The 20873-nt window shown below is 41.9% G+C and overlaps 1 protein-coding gene across 1 annotated transcript; it reads left to right on the top strand.

Moving 5' to 3' along the window:
* Nucleotides 1-11945: 11945 nt before the first annotated feature.
* LOC135559399 (interleukin-21 receptor-like) lies at nt 11946-14637 on the top strand. The gene is made up of 6 exons (XM_064993557.1): nt 11946-12112; nt 13316-13476; nt 13562-13730; nt 13845-13932; nt 14042-14120; nt 14215-14637. Exons 1-6 carry the CDS (start codon nt 12097-12099, stop codon nt 14635-14637), a joined length of 936 nt encoding a protein of 311 aa, XP_064849629.1. The 5' UTR covers nt 11946-12096.
* The last annotated feature ends 6236 nt before the right edge of the window (nt 14638-20873 follow it).

Here is a 20873-nt window from a genome sequence, read left to right as displayed (position 1 = left end):
TTAAAGTAAGCCGAGGTGAGTTGGCCGAGTACTTCAATCTGGCCAACCTAGTCCCTGTAAAGTTATTTGCTTTCCTAGGGAAATGTTTAATGTTTACCTTAAATCCTACATCTTGATCTTCTTTGACCCCTTATTCTGTAAGACACTCATCAGTGTATTATATAGTTTATCTTTTAATTTTATCAATGACAATGGTGTCATATAATTAGTACCGGCAGGTGGTGGATCTGGATGTATCAGAAAGATTACCAAGACTATGATGCAGCTCAGAGTCCCTACTCTTCCCAAAAACCGCCAACCCTCTCTTGCCCTTAGTTGATCTGCTAGGTATCACCCCATACTCACATCTCTAGGGGCACACACAGTGTTGAACGGTCGGGATAGGGAATCTTCGTTAAGGAGGTAACCCCCGGACCATGTTGGTACTCGTTTCTTCTCCTAACACTGTGTGTGAGCAGCAGTGCTTGTATGTGTACATACCCTTTTGCAGTGGGTAACGTGGACCCAAGTAACTCTCTCAGCTATTCTAATGGCAAAGGCGGTGGTTTAACAGAGCCTGGTATGGGCCTTCCCAACAGGGCTGCTTCCAGTCTATTCTCCTCAGGGACTGGATGCACACCCAGTCTCCTGGTTGGATTGAGTGAATCACCTTCTCCTATAATTTACCTGTTGGACACAAAATCTTTGACATACGGGTTTGGTTAACAAACAATCTTCTCATGTGTTCTGCTAGTACAGTGGGGCAAAAAATAATTTAGTCAGCCACCAATTGTGCAATTTCTCCCACTTAAAAAGATGAGAAAGGCCTGTAATTTTCATCATAGGTACACTTCAACTATGACAGACAAAATGAGGGGGGAAAAATCCAGAAAATCACATTGTAGGATTTTTTATGAATTTATTTGCAAATTATGGTGGAAAATAAGTATTTGGTCAACTACAAACAAGCAAGATGTCTGGCTCTCACAGACCTGTAACTTCTTCTTTAAGAGGCTCCTCTGTCCTCCACTCGTTACCTGTATTAATGGCACCTGTTTGAACTTGTTATCAGTATAAAAGACACCTGTCCACAACCTCAAACAGTCACACTCCAAACTCCACTATGGCCAAGACCAAAGAGCTATCAAAGGACACCAGAAACAAAATTGTAGACCTGCACCAGGCTGGGAAGACTGAATCTGCAATAGGTAAGCAGCTTGGTTTGAGGAAATCAACTGCGGGAGCAATTATTAGGAAATGGAAGACATACAAGACCACTGATAATCTCCCTCGATCTGGGGCTCCACACAAGATCTCAACCAGTGGGGTCAAAATGATCACAAGAACGGTGAGCAAAAATCCCAGAACCACACATGGGGACCTAGTGAATGACCTGCAGAGAGCTGGGACCAAAGTAACAAAGCCTACCATCAGTAACACACTACGCCACCAGGGACTCAAATCCTGCAGTGCCAGATGTGTCCCCCTGCTTAAGCCAGTACATGTCCAGGCCCGTCTGAAGTTTGCTAGAGAGCATTTGGATGATCGAGAAGAAGATTGGGAGAATGTCATATGGTCAGATGAAACCAAAATAGAACTTTTTGGTAAAAACTCAACTCGTTGTGTTTGGAGGACAAAGAATGCTGAGTTGCATCCAAAGAACACCATGCCTACTGTGAAGCATGGGGGTGGAAACATCATGCTTTGGGGCTGTTTTTCTGCAAAGGGACCAGGACGACTGATCCGTGTAAAGGAAAGAATGAATGGGGCCATGTATCATGAGATTTTGAGTGAAAACCTCCGTCCATCAGCAAGGGCATTGAAGATGACAATGATCCCAAACACACCGCCCGGGCAACAAAGGAGTGGCTTCGTAAGAAACATTTCAAGGTCCTGGAGTTGCCGAGCCAGTCTCCAGATCTCAACCCCATAGAAAATCTTTGGAGGGAGTTGAAAGTCTGTGTTGCCCAGCAACAGCCCCAAAACATCACTGTTCTAGAGGAGATCTGCATGGGCCAAAATACCAACAAGTGTGTGAAAACCTTGTGAAGACTTACAGAAAACATTTGACCTCTGTCATTGTCAACAAAGGGTATATAACAAAGTATTGAGATAAACACTTGTTATTGACCAAATACTTATTTTCCACCATAATTTGCAAATAAATTCATTAAAAATCCTACAATGTGATTTTCTAGATTTTTTTTCTCATTTTGTCTGTCATAGTTGAAGTGTACCTATGATGAAAATTACAGGCCTCTCTCATCTTTTTAAGTGGGAGAACTTGCACAATTGGTGGCTGACTAAATACTTGTTTGCCCCACTGTATATCTTCAACTTCTATGTCTACCTGTTCTGGTCCCTAACTCTGGCATTCTATTTTTTTCTACCTGCTTAGCTAGAATGTCATCCATTATTTAAAGATATATATCTTAGTAAACCAACTCTAGGGATAATATCTTGACCTAATATTTTACTATCCATAATCGTGTCTGCCAAGTAAGTTGGGAACGCTTCTACCCATTTGCTATATTTATCTATTATAAAAAAATGTTTAGGTAGTTCATTATCACATAGGCCACAACGTCTGCTAATTTTATCTATAACAAAAAATGTTTTAAGTCGTTCGTTATCACATAGGCCACAACGTCTTTCCTAACCTGCAGTGTTTCCTAACCTGCTCCACCATCCATATTCTACAAAGTGTTGTCTAATTACCTGTACCATCCCTCCGGTTGATAAGTGGCTCTGCCCATGTATCAATATTACTGCATACCTAAACAATGACTTAGGTAGTATGGGCAACTTATCCTTGTACCAAAACTCTTCTGAATCCCCCTATTCCTGTCTTAGGATGTGCGACTCCTTCTAATGCCCTTGCTACATCCCTCTGTGTCTATGCCCTATAGACTTCTATCGTGTCTGGTGTGTGTGTTGGAATTGGGGAATTGGGGTATCTGCTCATCGTCTTCTAATTATGATGTGTCACTTCTGTCTTCTCTCAATCCTGGCTTATTATGAGATTCTAACCTTCGTAATGCTCCAGGTCTCCTGCTCCTCACTCCCAGTCTCTCCCTTTCATTCTCCTCAAATTCCTTCAGCTTTCTCTCCATCTTGCTCATTTCCTGGCCACCCTCCCTCCTTCTCCTCATACTCCCAAACCATCAAGGTCACCTTAGGCCTCCGCATAGGGCGGGGGAGCCCTTCTCCATCTGCCTTTTCTACTATCTGTCTGTCGCTCCTTCCCACAACCGTCAGTATCAAATATAGGTTGTTTCCAAATATTTACTAAATGTCTCACTGTCTCCCTGTCTGAACTCATGGATTTGAGAAAAATCACGTCTATGGTAGTAATCTCTAAGTGTCAAAGTGTTTCCTACCCTGCATACAACAACAGCTGACTACCTAAAGGAAAATAAACTTTTGCTAGATTTCTAAACATGACTTAAGCCACCTTAAAATCAGTATTACAAATGACCTTAAATTCATTATCCAAATGGCCCTCCCATGAGGCTGATCAGACCACAAAGGAAAGCCATGATAGAGGTCAAAAGTCATACCACCCTTTCACAGTAATGTTTCTTACTATATTAGACAAATTAAAGAAAAACCATCAAACATTTTCTACATGTTGTATCCCAGGTTCCCAAAACATTCCTTTATCAAAAATAATTCCCGTGTTTAATTAAAATTCAGAAAATAAAACTTTTAAAATTCCATATGTGTGTGTACCGCCTTTAAGATATTGTCTCTCTAGGAAAAATGGAAATCTCCTCAAACCCCTAGGTTAAAAACAAACAAAACATTTCCAGACCTTTTCAATTTAGTAGAAATATGCCTCTCTCACTCACTCCCTTCCAGATTACAGCCCCCAGAAAACATTTCCAAAGAGAGACAATGAATCACTCCTTTTCCCAGAAAAAACACTTGGTCAGCATTCATTATACTACCCCGATTCAGAAACCCAAACATTGACTACAAACAAAACCTAATAACAATGATAATTCCATTGTACTCTCTCCAATCATTAGTTTTACATTTCCTCAATGGTTATATGTACTTAATTGAACATGCACTACCCTTGGACACAATACTGTACTCTATGAAATTCCCCTACTACTTAGCTAGTTTGGCCCAAGCTTGCTTTGCAACATTAAAACCCATTCAGTCTGTCTGCAAACAGTCTCTCAACATGCTGATAGGAATACCCTGCCATTAGACACACACGACTGAGATTAATGTGCACTGTCCCTTTAAAATAAAATTAACTCAACCTGCAATCCACTTTGCTGACCTGACATTGTTCCATGTAATGGAAACTGATTATAATGTTAGAATTCATAAACTTTCTGTTCCAATTCACTGGTGTTACCTAAACAATCAAACCAAGAATCAATAACCAGAAACCATCACAAAACTTTTATCCGACATCAGTCACTCCATAAGAATAAAAACACATTTCGATGGGCACAACTCTATCACAATTATCTCTCCGCTATTATTTAGAATTCACAGGTTATTCCAGCAGACCATTTATGTCATGACTTCCACCGAAGTTGTTCCCTGTCCTTGTTCGTTCGGCGGTCGACGTCACCGGCTTTCTAGCTGCCACCGATCCATGTTTCATTTTTCCTTTTGTTTTATCTGTTTACACACCTGGTTCCCATCTCATAATTACGTTCCTTATTTAACCCTCTGGTTTCCCTTTCTGTTTGTGTGTGATTGTCTTTTGTGTGTTGGAGTTCTATCCTGTTTTGTCCTTGTTTGATAACGGGATTTTTGTTAAATTCTTGGATTGAGTAAATACAGTGTTTTTTTTACTCTTACCTGTGTCCTGCGCCTGACTCCTTCGCTATCTTCTAGATAGACTCTGACAATTTAGGCAAGACAACGTATTACATCGAAATCGTCTCGTTATTATTTAGAATGAATTAGTACTTCAATTTAACCTAAACAAGCTATTAAAATGTTAAGTTCATATCATAAACAAACACGAGCAACTGTATCTTTCCAGGCAAAACATATCCATAGTTCAACTACTATCCGAAACACAGATTTTAGTCAATTGGTGCTTAGGCTGAGATATGAACCTGAGTCTCATGCATGGTAGGCAAGAAATCTACCGTTGGACCACCAGCACTTTTTGAAATGATAGAGACTCCATGCAAATAACTATTTTTATAATTGTCTGTAGTCGTAAAATCAGGCATTACTACCGAGACAATTCCCAGAGAATAGCCCTAATTTAAAAGTCCAAGCATTTCCCCAGCGAGGATTCTCCTTACTCTCTCTCGTTGTCTCTGCCTCTCTCTTTCTCTCTGTATGTCCCCTTATCTTCTCTTTTCCTTTCCTCTCTTGACTCTTGTCACTCTCTCTATCTCCTACTCAGAATTTAGGTATAATTACTATTATGACTTTTGATAAGTTATTAGGTCTCACACGCACATCATTTTTTCCCTGCTGATATCCTTCTTGTAACTTTCTCTCACCGTTTCCCAACACTTGCCTTTTTGCTCCTACTACTCCTCTCGCTCTCTCATTCGCCTACCTTCCCTCTTCTGTCTCTCCCTAAACTGTCTTTGTCTACTGTTCTTTGGTGGGGCCTAACAATCCTCTGCCATGTGGCCTGTTTTATTGCAGTTGTAACACTTTCTGTCCTCGGGTTCTATCCACTTTCTACTCTCCCTGTTTCCCCCTTTCTTTTTAAAATCCTTCCTGCTTTTTCCTGCAATTTCCCCAAGAGTGGCGATCAAATGTTCTGCTCCTGTCTGTTGTTTCTTAGTTGTCTTTTCCTTGCCATAATGCTCATGGTGTATAGCATACCTCTTTACTTCGGCTCATGTGGCTGTTCCCCACCCTATCAGTCTCTTTTATGATTTGGCAAATTTCAGGCTTCATACCACTCAAGAAGGCTATTTTTAACTGTTGGTAGTAAGGTCCGTCCTCTCCCTGTCTAGGATCTACCAGTCCACTATTAGCATTGAACACGTCTCTCAGTCTCTATAAATACTGGCTAACAGTTTCCACATCCCCTTGTTTACACTCATGTATCTTTGAAAAGTCTGCATGTCTATGGTAATAGTCTCTAAGATTATTACAGAGCTGTGTCAATTTGTCTGCATAATCCCCATCTCCTGCCCATGGTAAAACCGGTTCTCCTCCTTGCCCTGGAACCCAGGCTCCCCACTATCTGTCGGACGGCCATTTCCAATTCTCCTGCATTTAGTTTAAAACTCTCGGTCAGTCCCTCCATATCTCTCCTAAACCCTTCTATTATTACCTTCTACTCTTTTCCGGGCCTCTGACAGCCACACCCTGGCTGTATCCAAACCTTCTGATTGTTGTTTCTGGATGTTATTACCACAGGTTTCATGCATTTGTTCTATTATAACCTCCAGCTTGTCCACATCTAGACGCCCCATAAACCCGTATTTCTTTCTCCATTTCGGACCATAATACCCATTCCTCTTATCCTCAGACTGCATATACCTCTCCTCCCTGGTAAATTCCGGGACCTCCTTTGAGGATTTACCACTCATGTTTATTAATTACTGTTATGCTTATTCTCACAACCGATGTGTACTTACTCAATTATTACATTTCTTTTGTAATATCTATTATCACTTTCTATGGGTATAACCTCCTTCCTCCTGTTTGGACATAATCAGACCTATTTTGTGAGCCTCTGGTAGATCTTGACTATCCTCTCCAAAACGTATTTCGACAGGGGATCTATATTCATAGAAATTATGTCCCTTATAATTTTTATTATATATTTTGCTTTCTACATTATGTTTTCCGGCTACTGTACACCAGCCCGTTTTACTTTTAGGTCTTACTGTTCGATATTGTACTTTGAAATTTCTTAATTAGATCTGTGACCCAGTGCCGCCAACACTAACATAGATACTTTTGTCATAAACTTACTCTACATTAGATTATATGGACAGTTAAAATCCTCCCTCACATTTATCTTGATCAATGCTTAGTAAGTTTAGAATTTAACCCCAAACTACTGAATAAAGATCACTGACCTTAACTTGCAGCTGAGAATATATATTTTTTCCTTTATTTTACTAGGCAAGTCAGTTAAGAACAAATTCTTATTTTCAATGACAGCCTAGGAACAGTGGGTTAACTGCCTGTTCAGGGGCAGAACGACAGATTTTGTACCTTGTCAGCTCGGGGATTTGAACTTGAAACCTTTTGGTTACTAGTCCAATGCTCTAACCACTAGGCTACAGTGTAGCCCCAGTGTAGCCAATATTGGTTGGATTTCGTCACTGTTTTCTGTCGTGTACCAGTTTGCAACCGGCCTGAAATGGAACCTCAATTTCCAGAGGTCAGGTCTTTAACTTACGGATCTCTGATCTGCTCGTGCACGGTTTTCAACGCTCCCATGGGACGACAGAAAACAGGTATTGAAATCTGTCTCGAAGGACCAAGCTGTCAGGTGTCACATTCTGACCTTAGTTCCTTTGTTTAGTCTTTGTTTTAGTATGGTCAGGGCGTGAGTTGGGTGGGCAGTCTATGTGTGTTTTTCTATGTTGGGGTTTTGAGTTCTGCCTAGTATGGTTCTCATTCAGAGGCAGCTGTCAATCGTTGTCCCTGATTGAGAATCATACTTAGGTAGCCTGGGTGTCACTTTTGGTTTGTGGGTGTTTGTTTCCGTGTGAGTGTTTGGGCCACACGGTACTGTTTCAGTTTTCGTTTTGTTCACATCGTTTATTGTTTTGTAATTCAGTGTTCAGTTTGTTTTGAATAAATCATCATGAACACTTACCACGCGGCGCTTTGGTCCGATCCTTCTTCCACCTCTGAATGTGGTTACATCAGGAGAATTTTCAATCCCAATGACAATAACAATTAATCAATAGCTTTGACCAATCCCCGAGGTTTGTAAGACCATGGGTTTAATAATAATTAGTCAAAGACTCAGCTTATGCAAAAGGTCAGTACAGTTTATTCACGAGAACGTTCTGAAGTCCACAATACAAAGACATCCATTTTATAGTGGCACACATACTTCCACACAAACAGTAGATATCATACACACATACATACACACGAACAGTATGTATCCTACACACATACAGTATCACTACCCAGCCGACAAAGATTATGGAGACCGTGAGAAGCACTCCCTGTCCTCCCCCAAGACTAGGGAGGCCGTGAGAAGTACTCCCTGCCCTCTCCCAAATCTCTCAGTGGCCCCTAGCCAAGGTCGGCACCGAATTTTGCTCAGACAGTTTAAGATACTATAAACAATATATTGTACAGATATATTGTTTTACCCTAATTCTGACTAAAACTACACACATCATTAATTATAACTTTACTGACTATAATCAATTTCGTACAATTATATGGTTTCAGGGTGGAATATTCTAAATCAGTCATTTAAACATATCAATTCCATTATCAGGTGTTTAGTCCCAGGGTCCTTAGCTTATTGATGAACTTTGAGGGCCCTATGGTGTTGAATGCTGAGCTGTAGTCAATGAATAGCATTCTCACGTAGGTGTTCCTTTTGTACAGGTGGGAAAGGGCAGTGTGGAGTGCAATAGAGATTGCATCATCTGTGGATCTGTTGGGGCGGCATGCAAATTGGAGTGGGTCTCGGGTTTCTGGGATAATGGTGTTGATGTGAGCCGTGACCAGCCTTTCAAAGCAGTTGGTAGTCGTTTAGTTGTTGGTAGTCGTTTAGGCAGGTTACTTTAGTGTTCTTTGGCACAGGCACTATGGTGGTCTGCTTAAAACATGTTGGTATTACAGACTCAGACAGGGAGAGGTTGAAAATGTCAGTGAAGACACTTGCCATTTGGTCAGCGCATGCTGGCAGTACACATCCTGGTAATCCGTCTGGCCCTGCGGCCTTGTGAATGTTGACCTGTTTAAAGGTCTTACTCACATCGCCTGCGGAGAGTGTGATCACACAGTCTTCCAGAACAGCTGGTGCTCTCATGCATGTTTCAGTGTTATTTGGTTGGGGTATGTACGTACGGTCACTGTGGGGGACGACGTCATCGATGCACTTATTGATGAAGCCAATGACTGATGTGGTTTACTCCTCAATGCCATCGGAGGAATCCCGTAACATATTTCAGTCTGTGCTAGCAAAACAGTCCTGTAGCTTAGCATCTGCTTCACCTGACCACTTTTTTTTATTGATCTAGTCATTGGTGCTTCCTGCTTTAATTTTTGCTTGTAAGCAGGAATCAGGAGGATAGAATTATGGTCAGATTTGCCAAATGGAGGGCGAGGGAGATCTTTTTTTTATATTGTGTTATTGATTGTATGTTTGTTTATTCCATGTGTAAGTCTGTGTTGTTGTTTGTGTCACACTGCTGTGCTTTATCTTGGCCAGGTCGCAGTTGTAAATGAGAACTTGTTCTCAACTGGCCTACCTGGTGAAATGAAATAAAATACAATTATTTCAGCTCATGAAACATGGGACCAACATGTAAAGGTTCATATTTTTCTTCAGTGTAGAATCATGCACCACCACAAAAACACATTTACTCACGCTATTTCACTCACACATCCCCGCTCTCTACAGAGCGCAAACATCTCCTTCTTATTCTATATCTTTCTTTCTACTACAATATGTGCTCGTTCCTCTTATCCAGTACCATATACATATGAAAATATATAAATACACAATTATGAGTGCTTTTTTATCCGTTATCGTCTTTGTATCTTCACAAACAAGCAGCCTTGGCATGGCATGATGGCTGAGATGGCAAGAAGAGACTGAAGATACTGTGGTGACAAGAATAGATTAAAGATACAGATCACAGTCATTCGAACAGGAACACTCCCCTCACTGCAATTACTATGGATCGTTGCAGAAGTTTGTTTATTGGTAAGAGACTGAATGTAAGTATATAGTAGTACAGACAGTATGATCAATGTTATTATTGTTTATGTAATTCCCACCAAGAATAGAGGAACATCAGGCTTGCCTACAAAAAAGATCACACAGTTAATTACCATTATAACCAAACTAAATGTCAAAGGTCAACAGAACATTTTTTATTTAATTAAATATAGATATTATTTAAACAAAGTGGATGATAAACTCTTAATTAAAGCAGGCAACTGTCAATCATCTGACAACTCAATAGCTCTTTGCTCTACACATTTTACACTGTATGTTAGTGTTGAATCTATTTAAAGTTGAATGACAGTTACAGAGCACACCACCCACTTAATCAACTCTTCAAGTCCCCCACAAACTGCTCTTATAAAAAAAAAAACACATCCTCTACCTCATATGAAAGCGGCGGGTGATAGCTATCTGAATAAAGTCACAATCTGGATCCTCCTCCCACTTTCAGTTTCAGGCATCAAGTTGTTTTGTCATAGAGACCTCAGTCAAGCTCCTTTGGTACAAGACCAGGTCAGGTCAAAGTAGAGCAACGTAATGCCATACCTGATCAATGTTAACAACAGGGAATACAGAAGTATGTGGCTGCTCCTCACCATTGTCCTGTCTTACAGTATCGTCTGCCTGAATGGGACTCATACCACAACAGGTAAACACCTCATTTACAATTAACATTTATCTAACTTGATAAACAGTTCTACTGCTTGTATAACACCACATTAGCAGAAGCCTACAAGACATACCCTTTTGAAAAACCTGGCACACACCTGGGCCACGTTCAGTTGCTAAACGTTGTCGAATGTTGCAGGCAGAAATGCCATGAATAGAGCAGACATGAGTCCTTTGTTCTACATGTCAGAGATGTATGTTTAGTTCCACTGATCAAGAACAAGAGTAAATCCCTTAAAAAATATATATATATAACAACAAATGGCATGGGTTTACGGTTAAACAATTTGGAGAATAAATGAACAACTTTAAATATGAGAAACAAAATATTACCATAATTTGCTCGATTATCAAATAAATGTAATATTGACTGATGACTATTGTAAATTGAGGGTGCCTGTGTGTAGTCTGCAATGGTTTGCAAGCCATTACAGATTCTGTGTGAAATAAATGCGATGTAACATACATGTAATTCATTCTTTGCTAAATACATTTTGTATTTCTTGGTAAGGAAGCGTATTAATTTGGTCACACCTCTGTTTAATCCTACAGTGCATCAAAACATGTCATTTATATATTTTACATATTGTGTTGAATTTGTGTGTGAAATGTGTATTTCTCTGTGGTGTGCGAGATAAGGATATTGTGGTTCGTGTGGCAGGGTTTTCCAAACTCAGTCCTGAGGCCCCCCCTTGGTGCACGTTTTTGTTTTTTTGCCCTACCACTACACATCTTATTCAAATAACCAACTCATCATTAAGCTTTCAAAACTAAACGTGTACCCAGGGGGGGGGGCCCTTGACCGAGTTTGGGAAACCCTGGTGTAAAGCACCATTGTGTGTTTTCAGTGCTTATACAGTTGTATTTCATGTGGACTCTTCCAGGTCATGAATATAGCCTTGACTGTGTAAGTGATTACCTGTTCACCATTAACTGTTCCCTGAGCATCCTGCCAGAGGTTGGTCATACAGACCAGTCCTCTTACTGGCTGCGCATTGAGGACCTCTCTTTCGGGACGGTATTTGATGGGTGAGACCCCCACTATTTCATATTGCTAAAATTTGAGTACATTAATTTAAATGTATTAGTATAGTGGTTCTCAAACTTTTTTGGTTAATGTACCCCTAGTCTACCCCCCTACCACATTTGCTCTGCATGGAGTACTGACTAAGTAACCCCTCGTGTGCATTTCAGCAGTGGGCTATGTTCTTATTATTCTTCCCAAATACCCTCTGTGGATAGGCCATGTACCCCAGATTAAGAACCACTGTATACACAGTACACACTGAGGCAATGTGTGTAAATGATATGTTATGACTTCATATTGTTTCGCGCTTTATTTGTTTCCTGTTCACTTCCACTCATTACACAGTGGGAAGCTGAAGAAAACCGATGGCTATTACTCCTGTTCATTGGACACTTCCCATCCAGATTCTGCTGTTGATCCAGATCCTGATGAGGAGTCTGATTTTTTTTTTGACACTTCAAGATTTAAGATCACTCTCTATCACAACAGAAGCAATGGACATATAAGCTCCACCTTGCTGGATAAGGAATACATGCCAGTAAAGCATAGTAAGTGCTTATTACAGCATTACAATACAAACATGACTTTGTGATATGCCTACCCATATGCAAACTTCAATTGACAAGCATAGCTACTTGTTGAAGTTGTTGGTTCGGGAAGCTAGGTAACACTTTACTTTACAGTGTCATTATTACTGTGCAACTAACTCAAGTAATTACAGTATAACAAGTATTGTAACTACAGCGTAATAATGAATAATGACAATACTTGGTACACTGTAATTACAGGAATCATTACACAGTAATAAGGGCACTGTAAAGTAAAGCATAACCGGCCAGTCCTTGCGATTCTGCCACCCTAGGCTAGACCAAAAAATGCTGCCCCCCAAAACTAGAATAGTCCCAGTAAGCAAAATTAAGTTGAAAAGATGTCATAAAGACGCATTTTCCAGACGTTGAAGTTAGGTTCAATTTAGGTCTTGAATGAAAAGTGAAAAGGTATTTTTCATATGTTTAAAATACATATTTTCCAGGACGTTGACATCAGGTTAATTTTGTGGTTCTGAATAAAAGTTGGATACGGATACAAACTTGAAACCACTGATCATGACAATGGGGTGAAACTCTTGGACAAAAGTTGTGGTTGTCCATTTTACCTTGACCTGTCCTGTTTGCAGGATATGATGTTTGTTCACATAACAGCGCATTTTGTATTTGATTGAGCACCCTTTAGATTAGGCTATTTGATCAGAGAAACCTGCATGATGTAAAAAAGTGTCCATCTCATTACATTGTCATACATTTTATCTCCAGCCTGTGGGCTAAAGAAAAGTCTCCATACTTTCAACCATATCCTATATCTGCTACATGATTTATGTGAGATTATTGTTTTTGCGTAACGTTGGTGGAGCGGTGCAGCCATGTTTCTCTCCAACAGCACCCTGGATAGGCGCGCTGGGAATGGGCACTGCTTGTCACAGGGCGGCATCAGCTCTCACATAAAAAACACATATGCCACTGGTTGAGAGAAAATGTCTTTGTTTATGGGCAGAATTATGCGAGATTTTAAACGTTGTTGTTGGAGGTGCGTCTTGGTTAGTTTAGCTCAGAAAATGCCGCCCTCGTCAATCTGCTGCCGTAGACAACCGCTTAATGCTGCCTAATGAGCAGACCGGCAGTTGGAAGCTTTTCTTTTTGTGGACACTTTAATTCCATCCCAAATCTTTGACATAAGTGTCTTTCTCTCTCCAGTCAAACCCAATGCACCATTCAATCTCACCGTCAACCGGATGTCAAGTCAACACCATGTTACCTGGATGAGTAGCTATGAGAAATATCTACAATTTGGCAATCTTCTGTCTGACAACCTGAAGTACCAACTCTGGTACTACAGAAGTGGCCACCAAGGCAACGTAAGACACTCAAATACGGCTAAAGATGTTTCTAAAATAAAGCCGGAGAATAAATGGATCTATTTCCTCGTATTTTTCCCCACAGGTTGTCGAAGTTCGCCACTCAACTAACATCTCAGTGAACAATGAAAATTTTGAGCCAGACACAGAGTACACTGTAAACGTGAGGTCCATCCCCAACCAACAACAGTATCAAGGCCAGTGGAGTGAATGGGCAACGGAGGTTCGTTGGAGGACTGATCCCACACAAAAAGGTATGGTTCCGTCAAGACATTAGGCACTTTACTAGAACAATTTGAGCCCACTCCTTGCCTGTGCTGTGTTTCTACAGGCTAATTGCCGTTCCAATGTTCTTTGTCCCCTTTTAGTCGGAGAATTTCCAACAAACACATTTACTGCCATCTTATGTGTGCTGGTTCCAGTACTGCTAATTCTGTGCTACATTCCAATTGTAAGGTACGTTTGGAGTACCTTACCTTTGGTGACATCTACAGTGGGTGGAAGAACAGATGCATGTCATTTATCATGTCATTCATGGGGTGTGGAAACGTCTCATATATTGCAGGTTGAATAAATCCACCTTCATCCCAACTCCAGCACCATACTTCCAGTCCCTTTACGCTGACTGTGAGGGGGACTTCAGGGTAAGGAAGAATTATGTCACCCTTGATGCATTTAATACTTCTCAACGAGACGTGAACATTACAATAACACACTCTGTGGTGATTGTGGTTGTAGAGTTGGGTTGTGACCCCAGGCTCTGGGGCAGACTTATTCAAGACAGAGGAAACCTTGCAAATCGACACCCTGACTGAGACCATACCGGTCCGGGATGATGACCACTCCTCACTGGTGCCCCATCACATGATCCAGGAGGGCCCCAGTGACAACCTGTCTAACCCAGCATCTGATGCGCTTTTCCTGGGCATTGCTTATGCTGTATCTCTGGGGTCACCACTCCCGGCACCCAGAGGCCCACTGAAGAGTGTGTCTCTGAGTGAGCCAGAGAGCACCATCGAAGCAGACTCGGGGTGTTGGCTGCACAGCACCACATCTCTGGAGCGGGAGAGTGCCTGGTACAGCAACGTGAACAGCAGCAGTGACTACTGCACCCTATCAGACACTGGGAATTGTCAGGAAGTTACCCATAGAGTCTATTGACACACCGGTGCGTCAATCTAAGCAACATAATACAAAATCCCCATCCAAATCAGTCAGTTTAAGCCAGAGATGTGTTTTTTGTATGGGCTGCGTCTCAATCCACCAGATCCGCCCATGTCTCCCTTCCACATCTGCGGTGGAAATTGGCAGAGCTACAGCGCTGTTAGTCAGACCAGGAGACATCCCGAAAATCGGTGACGAAAACATTGTCTAAAGGTAACCCATACAAACGAATGGAAATATGGAGGTAGTTTTGTGCCAACAAAATTAAGGGGTTAAATATGTGTAAAAAACAACAACATATATTATATATAATGAACAAAAATATAAATGCAACATATAAAGTGTTGATCCGATGTTTCATGAGCTGAAATAAAGGATCCCAGAAATTTTCCATACGCACAAAAAGCTTATTTCTCTCAAAATGTGTGCACAAATGTAAGATAATCCAAATACCTGACAGGTGTGGCATATCAAGAAGCTGATTAAACAGCATGATCATTTCACCTTGTGCTTGGGACAATAAAAGGCCAATCTAACATGTGCAGTTTTGTCACACAACACAATTGTTTTGCCACAGATGCCTCAAGTTTTGAGGGAGCATGCAATTGGCATGCTGGCTGTAGGAATGTCCATCAGAGCTGTTGCTAGAGAATTGAATGTTCATTTCTCTACCATAAGCTGCCTCCAATGTCATTTTAGAGAATTTGGCAGCATGTCCAACCGATGTTACAAGCGCAGACCACGTGTAACCACGCTAGCTCAGGACCTCCACATCTGGCTTCTTCACCTGTGGGATTGTCTGTGACCAGCCACCCAGACAGTTGATGAAGAAGAGAATTTCTATCTTGTTAGGAAAAACTCATTCTGATTAGCTGGGCCTGGCTCCCCAGCTGGTGTGCTTATGCCTTCCCAGGCCCACCCATGGCTGTGCCCCTGACCAGTCATGTGAAATCCCTAGATTAGGGCCTAATGAATATATTTCAAAAGACTGATTTCCTTCCTCAGTAAAATCATTGAAATTGTTGCATGTTGTATTTATATTTTTGTTCAGTATATATATATTTCCTAAGCTTTCTTATATCTCCTAGATATAGGACAGACACTTCAAAACCCTATTCCTTATGATACCTTTTTGACTGTCTTTTTATCCATTTATGAATGTGTTATTTGATGTGTTTCTATGGGCTGTCGTATTAAAGGCCAAATTCAATATTTTAACAAATACATAAAAAAAGATAGGACCCTAAAGGGGTCCTAAAATTCTAAATCAAATGGCTAAATGATCCATGGTATGACCCCACCCCCACAGCACTTTTCTTTGCCCCAGCACTACACAGCTGATTCAAATAATCAAAGCTTCATGATGGGACCGAGTTTTGGAAAACCCTGGTCAAGACGCTTGTCTAATTCAATCAATGATGTATATAAACCCTGGATTGCTGATGCCACGTATTGGTCATTGAGAGGCTTTGAAGCCACCGGTCGGCCATATTGCCACTCCCTAATAAGAGCAGTCCTCCATAGGAATTAATGGAATTCTACAGTATTTCAATTAAATGTTTCAAGGAAAAAATGTTACCTTTTGTTGTAGTGGGGACAGTAACATCTCAATATATATATATACACTGCTCAGAAAAATAAAGGGAACACTAAAATAACACATCCTAGATCTGAATGAATTAAATATTCTTATTAAATACTTTTTTCTTACATAGTTGAATGTGCTGACAACAAAATCACACAAAAATTATCAATGGAAATCAAATTTATCAACCCATGGAGGTCTGGATTTGGAGTCACACTCAAAATTAAAGTGGAAAACCACACTAATGGCTGATCCAACTTTGATGGAATGTCCTTAAAACAAGTCAAAATGAGGCTCAGTAGTGTGTGTGGCCTCCACGTGCCTGTATGACCTCCCTACAATGCCTGGGCATGCTCCTGATGAGGTGGCGGATGGTCACCTGAGGGATCTCCTCCCAGACCTGGACTAAAGCATCCGCCAACTCCTGGACAGTCTGTGGTGGATCGAGATGGATCGAGACATGATGTCTGTGGTGGTGGATGGATCGAGACATGATGTCCCAGATGTGCTCAATTGGAATCAGGTCTGGGGAACAGGCGGGCCAGTCCATAGCATCAATGCCTTCCTCTTGCAGGAACTGCTGACACACTCCAGCCACATGAGGTCTAGCATTGCCTTGCATTAGGAGGAACCCAGGGCCAACCGCACCAGCATATGGTCTCACAAGGGGTCTGAGGATCTCATCTCGGTACCTAATGGCAGTCAGGCTACCTCTGGCGAGCACATGGAGGGCTGTGCGGCCCCCCAAAGAAACGCCACCCCACACCATGACTGATCCACCGCCAAACCGGTCATGCTGGAGGATGTTGCAGGCAGCAGAACGTTCTCCACGGCGTCTCCAGACTCTGTCACATGTGCTCAGTGTGAACCTGCTTTCATCTGTGAAGAGCACAGGGCGCGTGGTGAATTTGCCAATCTTGGTGTTCTCTGGCAAATGCCAAACATCCTGCTGTTGCCCTCCTACGGCCTCCTCCACGTCTCCTGGTGTACTGGCCTGTCTCCTGGTAACGCCTCCATGCTCTGGACACTACGCTGACCGACACAGCAAATCTTCTTGCCACAGCTCGCATTGATGTGCCATCCAGGATGAGCTGCACTACCTGAGCCACTTGTGTGGGTTGTAGACTCCGTCTCATGCTACCACTAGAGTGAAAGCACCGCCAGCATTCAAAAGTGACCAAAACATCAGCCAGGAAGCATAGGAACTGAGAAGTGGTCTATGGCCACCACCTGCAGAACCACTCCTTTATGTGTCTTGCTAATTGCCTATAATTTCCACCTGTTGTCTATTCCATTTGCACAACAGCATGTGGAATTTATTGTCAATCAGTGTTGCTTCCTAAGTGGACAGTTTGATTTCACAGAAGTGTGATTGACTTGGACTTACATTGTGTTGTTTAAGTGTTCCCTTTATTTTTTTGAGCAGTGTATATATATATATATGTATATATTACCAGTCAAACGTTTTGATACACTTACTCATTCAAGGGTTTTTCTTTATTTTTACTATTTTCTATATTGTAGAATAATAGAGAAGACATCAAAACTATGTAATAATACATATGGCATCATGTAGCAACCAAGAAATGTTTTAAAAAATCAAAATACATTTTTCATTGGAGATTCCTCAAAGTAGCCACCCATTGCCTTGATGACAGCTTTGCACACTCTTGCCATTATCTCAACCAGCTTCACCTGGAATGCTTTTCCAACAGTCTTGAAGGAGTTCTCAAATATGCTGAGCACTTGTTGGCCGCTTTTCCTTCACTCTGCGGTCCAACTCATTCCAAACCATCTCAATTGGGTTGAGGTCGGGTGATTGTGGAGGCCAGGTCATCTGATGCAGCACTCCATCAATCTCCTTCTTGGTCAAATAGCCTTTACACAGTCTGGAGGTGTGTTGGGTCATTGTCCTGTTAAAAAACAAATGATAGTCCCACTAAGTGCAAACCAGATAGGATGGCGTATCGCTGCAGAATGCTGTGATAGCCATGCTGGTTAAGTGTGCCTTGAATTCTAAATAAATCACAGACAGTGTCACCAGCAAAGCACCCCCACACCATCCCACCTCCTCATCCATGCTTCACGATGGGAACCACACTGGCGCCTCGGCAAGGCAATCAAACAAGCAAAGCGTCAGTACAGAGACAAAGTAGAGTCGCAATTCAACGGCTCAAACACGAGACGAATGTGGCAGGGTCTACAGACAATCACGGATTACAAAAAGAAAACCAGCCCCGTCGCGGACACCAGTGTCTTGCTCCCAGATAAATGAGACAACTTCTTTGCGCTCTTTGAGGACAATACAGTGCCACCATCATGGCCCGCTACCAAAGACTGTGGGCTCTCCTTCTCTGTGGCCGACGTGAGTAAAACATTTAAACTTGTTAACCCTCGCAAGGCTGCCGGCCCAGACGGCATCCCTAGCCGCATCCTCAGGTCATGCGCAGACCAGCTGGCTGGTGTGTTTATGGACGTATTCAATCAATCCCTATCCCTGTCTGCTGTCCCCATGTGCTTCACAGGCCACCATTGTTCCTGTTCCCAAGAAAGCTAAGGTAACTGAACTAAATGACTATTGCCCTGTAGCATTCACTTCTGTCATCATGAAGTGCTTTGAGAGACTAGTCAAGGGTCATATCACCTCCACCCTACCTGATACCCTAGACACACTCCAATTTGCTTACCCCCAATAGGTCCACAGACGATGCAATCACCATCACACTGCACACTGCCCTATCCCATCTGGAGAAGAGGAATACCTATGTAAGAATGCTGTTCATTGACTACAGCTCAGCATTCAACACCATAGTACCCTCTAAACCCATCATTAAGCTTGAGACCCTGAGTCTTGACCGGCACCCTCTGCCACTGGGTCCTGAACTTTCTAATGGGCCACCCCGCAGGTGGTGAAGGCAGGTAGGAAACAACATCTCCACCCCGCTGATCCTCAACACTGGGGCGCCACAAGGTTGCGTTCTCAGCTCTCTCCTGTACTCCCTGTTCACCCATGACTGCGTGGCCATGCACGCCTCCAACTCAATCATTAAGTTTGCAAAAGACATTACAGTTGTAGGCTTGATTACCAACAATGATGAGACAACCTACAGGAACGAGGTGAGGGCCCTCGGAGTGTGGTGTCAGGGAAATAACCTCTCACTCAACAAAACAAAGGAGATGATTGTGAATATCAGGAAACAGCAGAGGGAGCACCCCACTATCCACATCGACGGGACAGTAGTGGAGAAAGTGGAAAGTTTTAAGTTTCTCGGCGTACACATCAGAGGCAAACTGAAATGGTCAACCCACACAGACATGGTGGTGAAGAAGACGCATCAACCTCAGGAGGCTGAAGATATTTGGCTTGTCACCTAAAACCCTCACAAACTTTTACAGATGCACAATCGAGAGCATCCTTTCGGGCTGTATCACTGCCAGGTACGGCAACTGCACAGCCCACAACCGCAGGGCTCTCCAAAGGGTGGTGCGGTCTGTACAACGCATGACCGGGGGCAAACTATCTGCCCTCCAGGACACCTACACCACCCGATGTCACGTGAAGGCCAAAAGATCATCAAGGACAACAACCACCTGAGCCACTGCCTGTTCACCCCGCTATCATCATCCAGAAGGCGAGGTCAGTACAGGTGCATCAAAGCTGGGACCGAGAGACTGAAAACCAGCTTCTATCCCAAGGCCATCAGACTGCCAACATACATACTCAAATCACTGGCCACTTTAAGAAATGGATTTAATAAAGGTACCACTACTCACTTTAAATAATGCCACTTTAATAATGTTTACATATCTTACATGACTCATCTCATATCTATATACTGTATTTTAAACCATCTATTGCATCTTGCCTATGCCGCACGTCCATCGCGCATCCATATATTTATGTGTATATAAGGTAGTCGTTGTGAATTTGTTAGATTACTTGTTAGATATTACTGCACTGTCAGAACTAGATGCACAAGCATTTCGCTCCTCTCACATTAACATCTGCTAACCATGTGTATGTGAACGATAAAATTTGATTTGATTTGTTCAGAACAACAAATATTTACCTTGTCAGCTCAGGTATTCAATCCAGCAACCTTTCAGTGACTGACCCAACGCTCTAACCACTAGGCTTCTTGCAGCTACCAGTCTCATTCTATATCCTGGTTCATATACTACATTCCTTTGAAAAGTATCATTCTATATCCTGGTTCATAAACTACATTCCTGTGAAAAGTCTCAATGCATTAAGACATACAGTCTACCTGTTGGTTCTAGGTAAAGTGTTACCTTAGTATTTTCAGGTCCCTGTCATGAATCCTCTGAACTGTGTCCCTCTCTGGCCACTTTAATAATGTTTACATATTTTGCATTTCTCATCTCATATGTACAGTTGAAGTCGGAAGTTTACATACACTTAGGTTGGAGTTATTAGAACTCGTTTTTCAACCACTCTCCAAATTTCTTGTTAACAAACTATAGTTTTGGCAAGTCATTTAAGATATCTATTTTGTGCATGACAGAAGATATTTTTCCAACAATTGTTTACAGACAGATTAAATCAAATCAAATCAAATTTTATTTGTCACATACACATGGTTAGCAGATGTTAATGCGAGTGTAGCGAAATGCTTGTGCTTCTAGT

The sequence above is a fragment of the Oncorhynchus masou genome, chromosome 18, assembly GCF_036934945.1.
Source record: "Oncorhynchus masou masou isolate Uvic2021 chromosome 18, UVic_Omas_1.1, whole genome shotgun sequence".
Classification (NCBI taxonomy): domain Eukaryota; kingdom Metazoa; phylum Chordata; class Actinopteri; order Salmoniformes; family Salmonidae; genus Oncorhynchus; species Oncorhynchus masou.
This window is presented reverse-complemented; position numbering and strand designations above follow the sequence as displayed.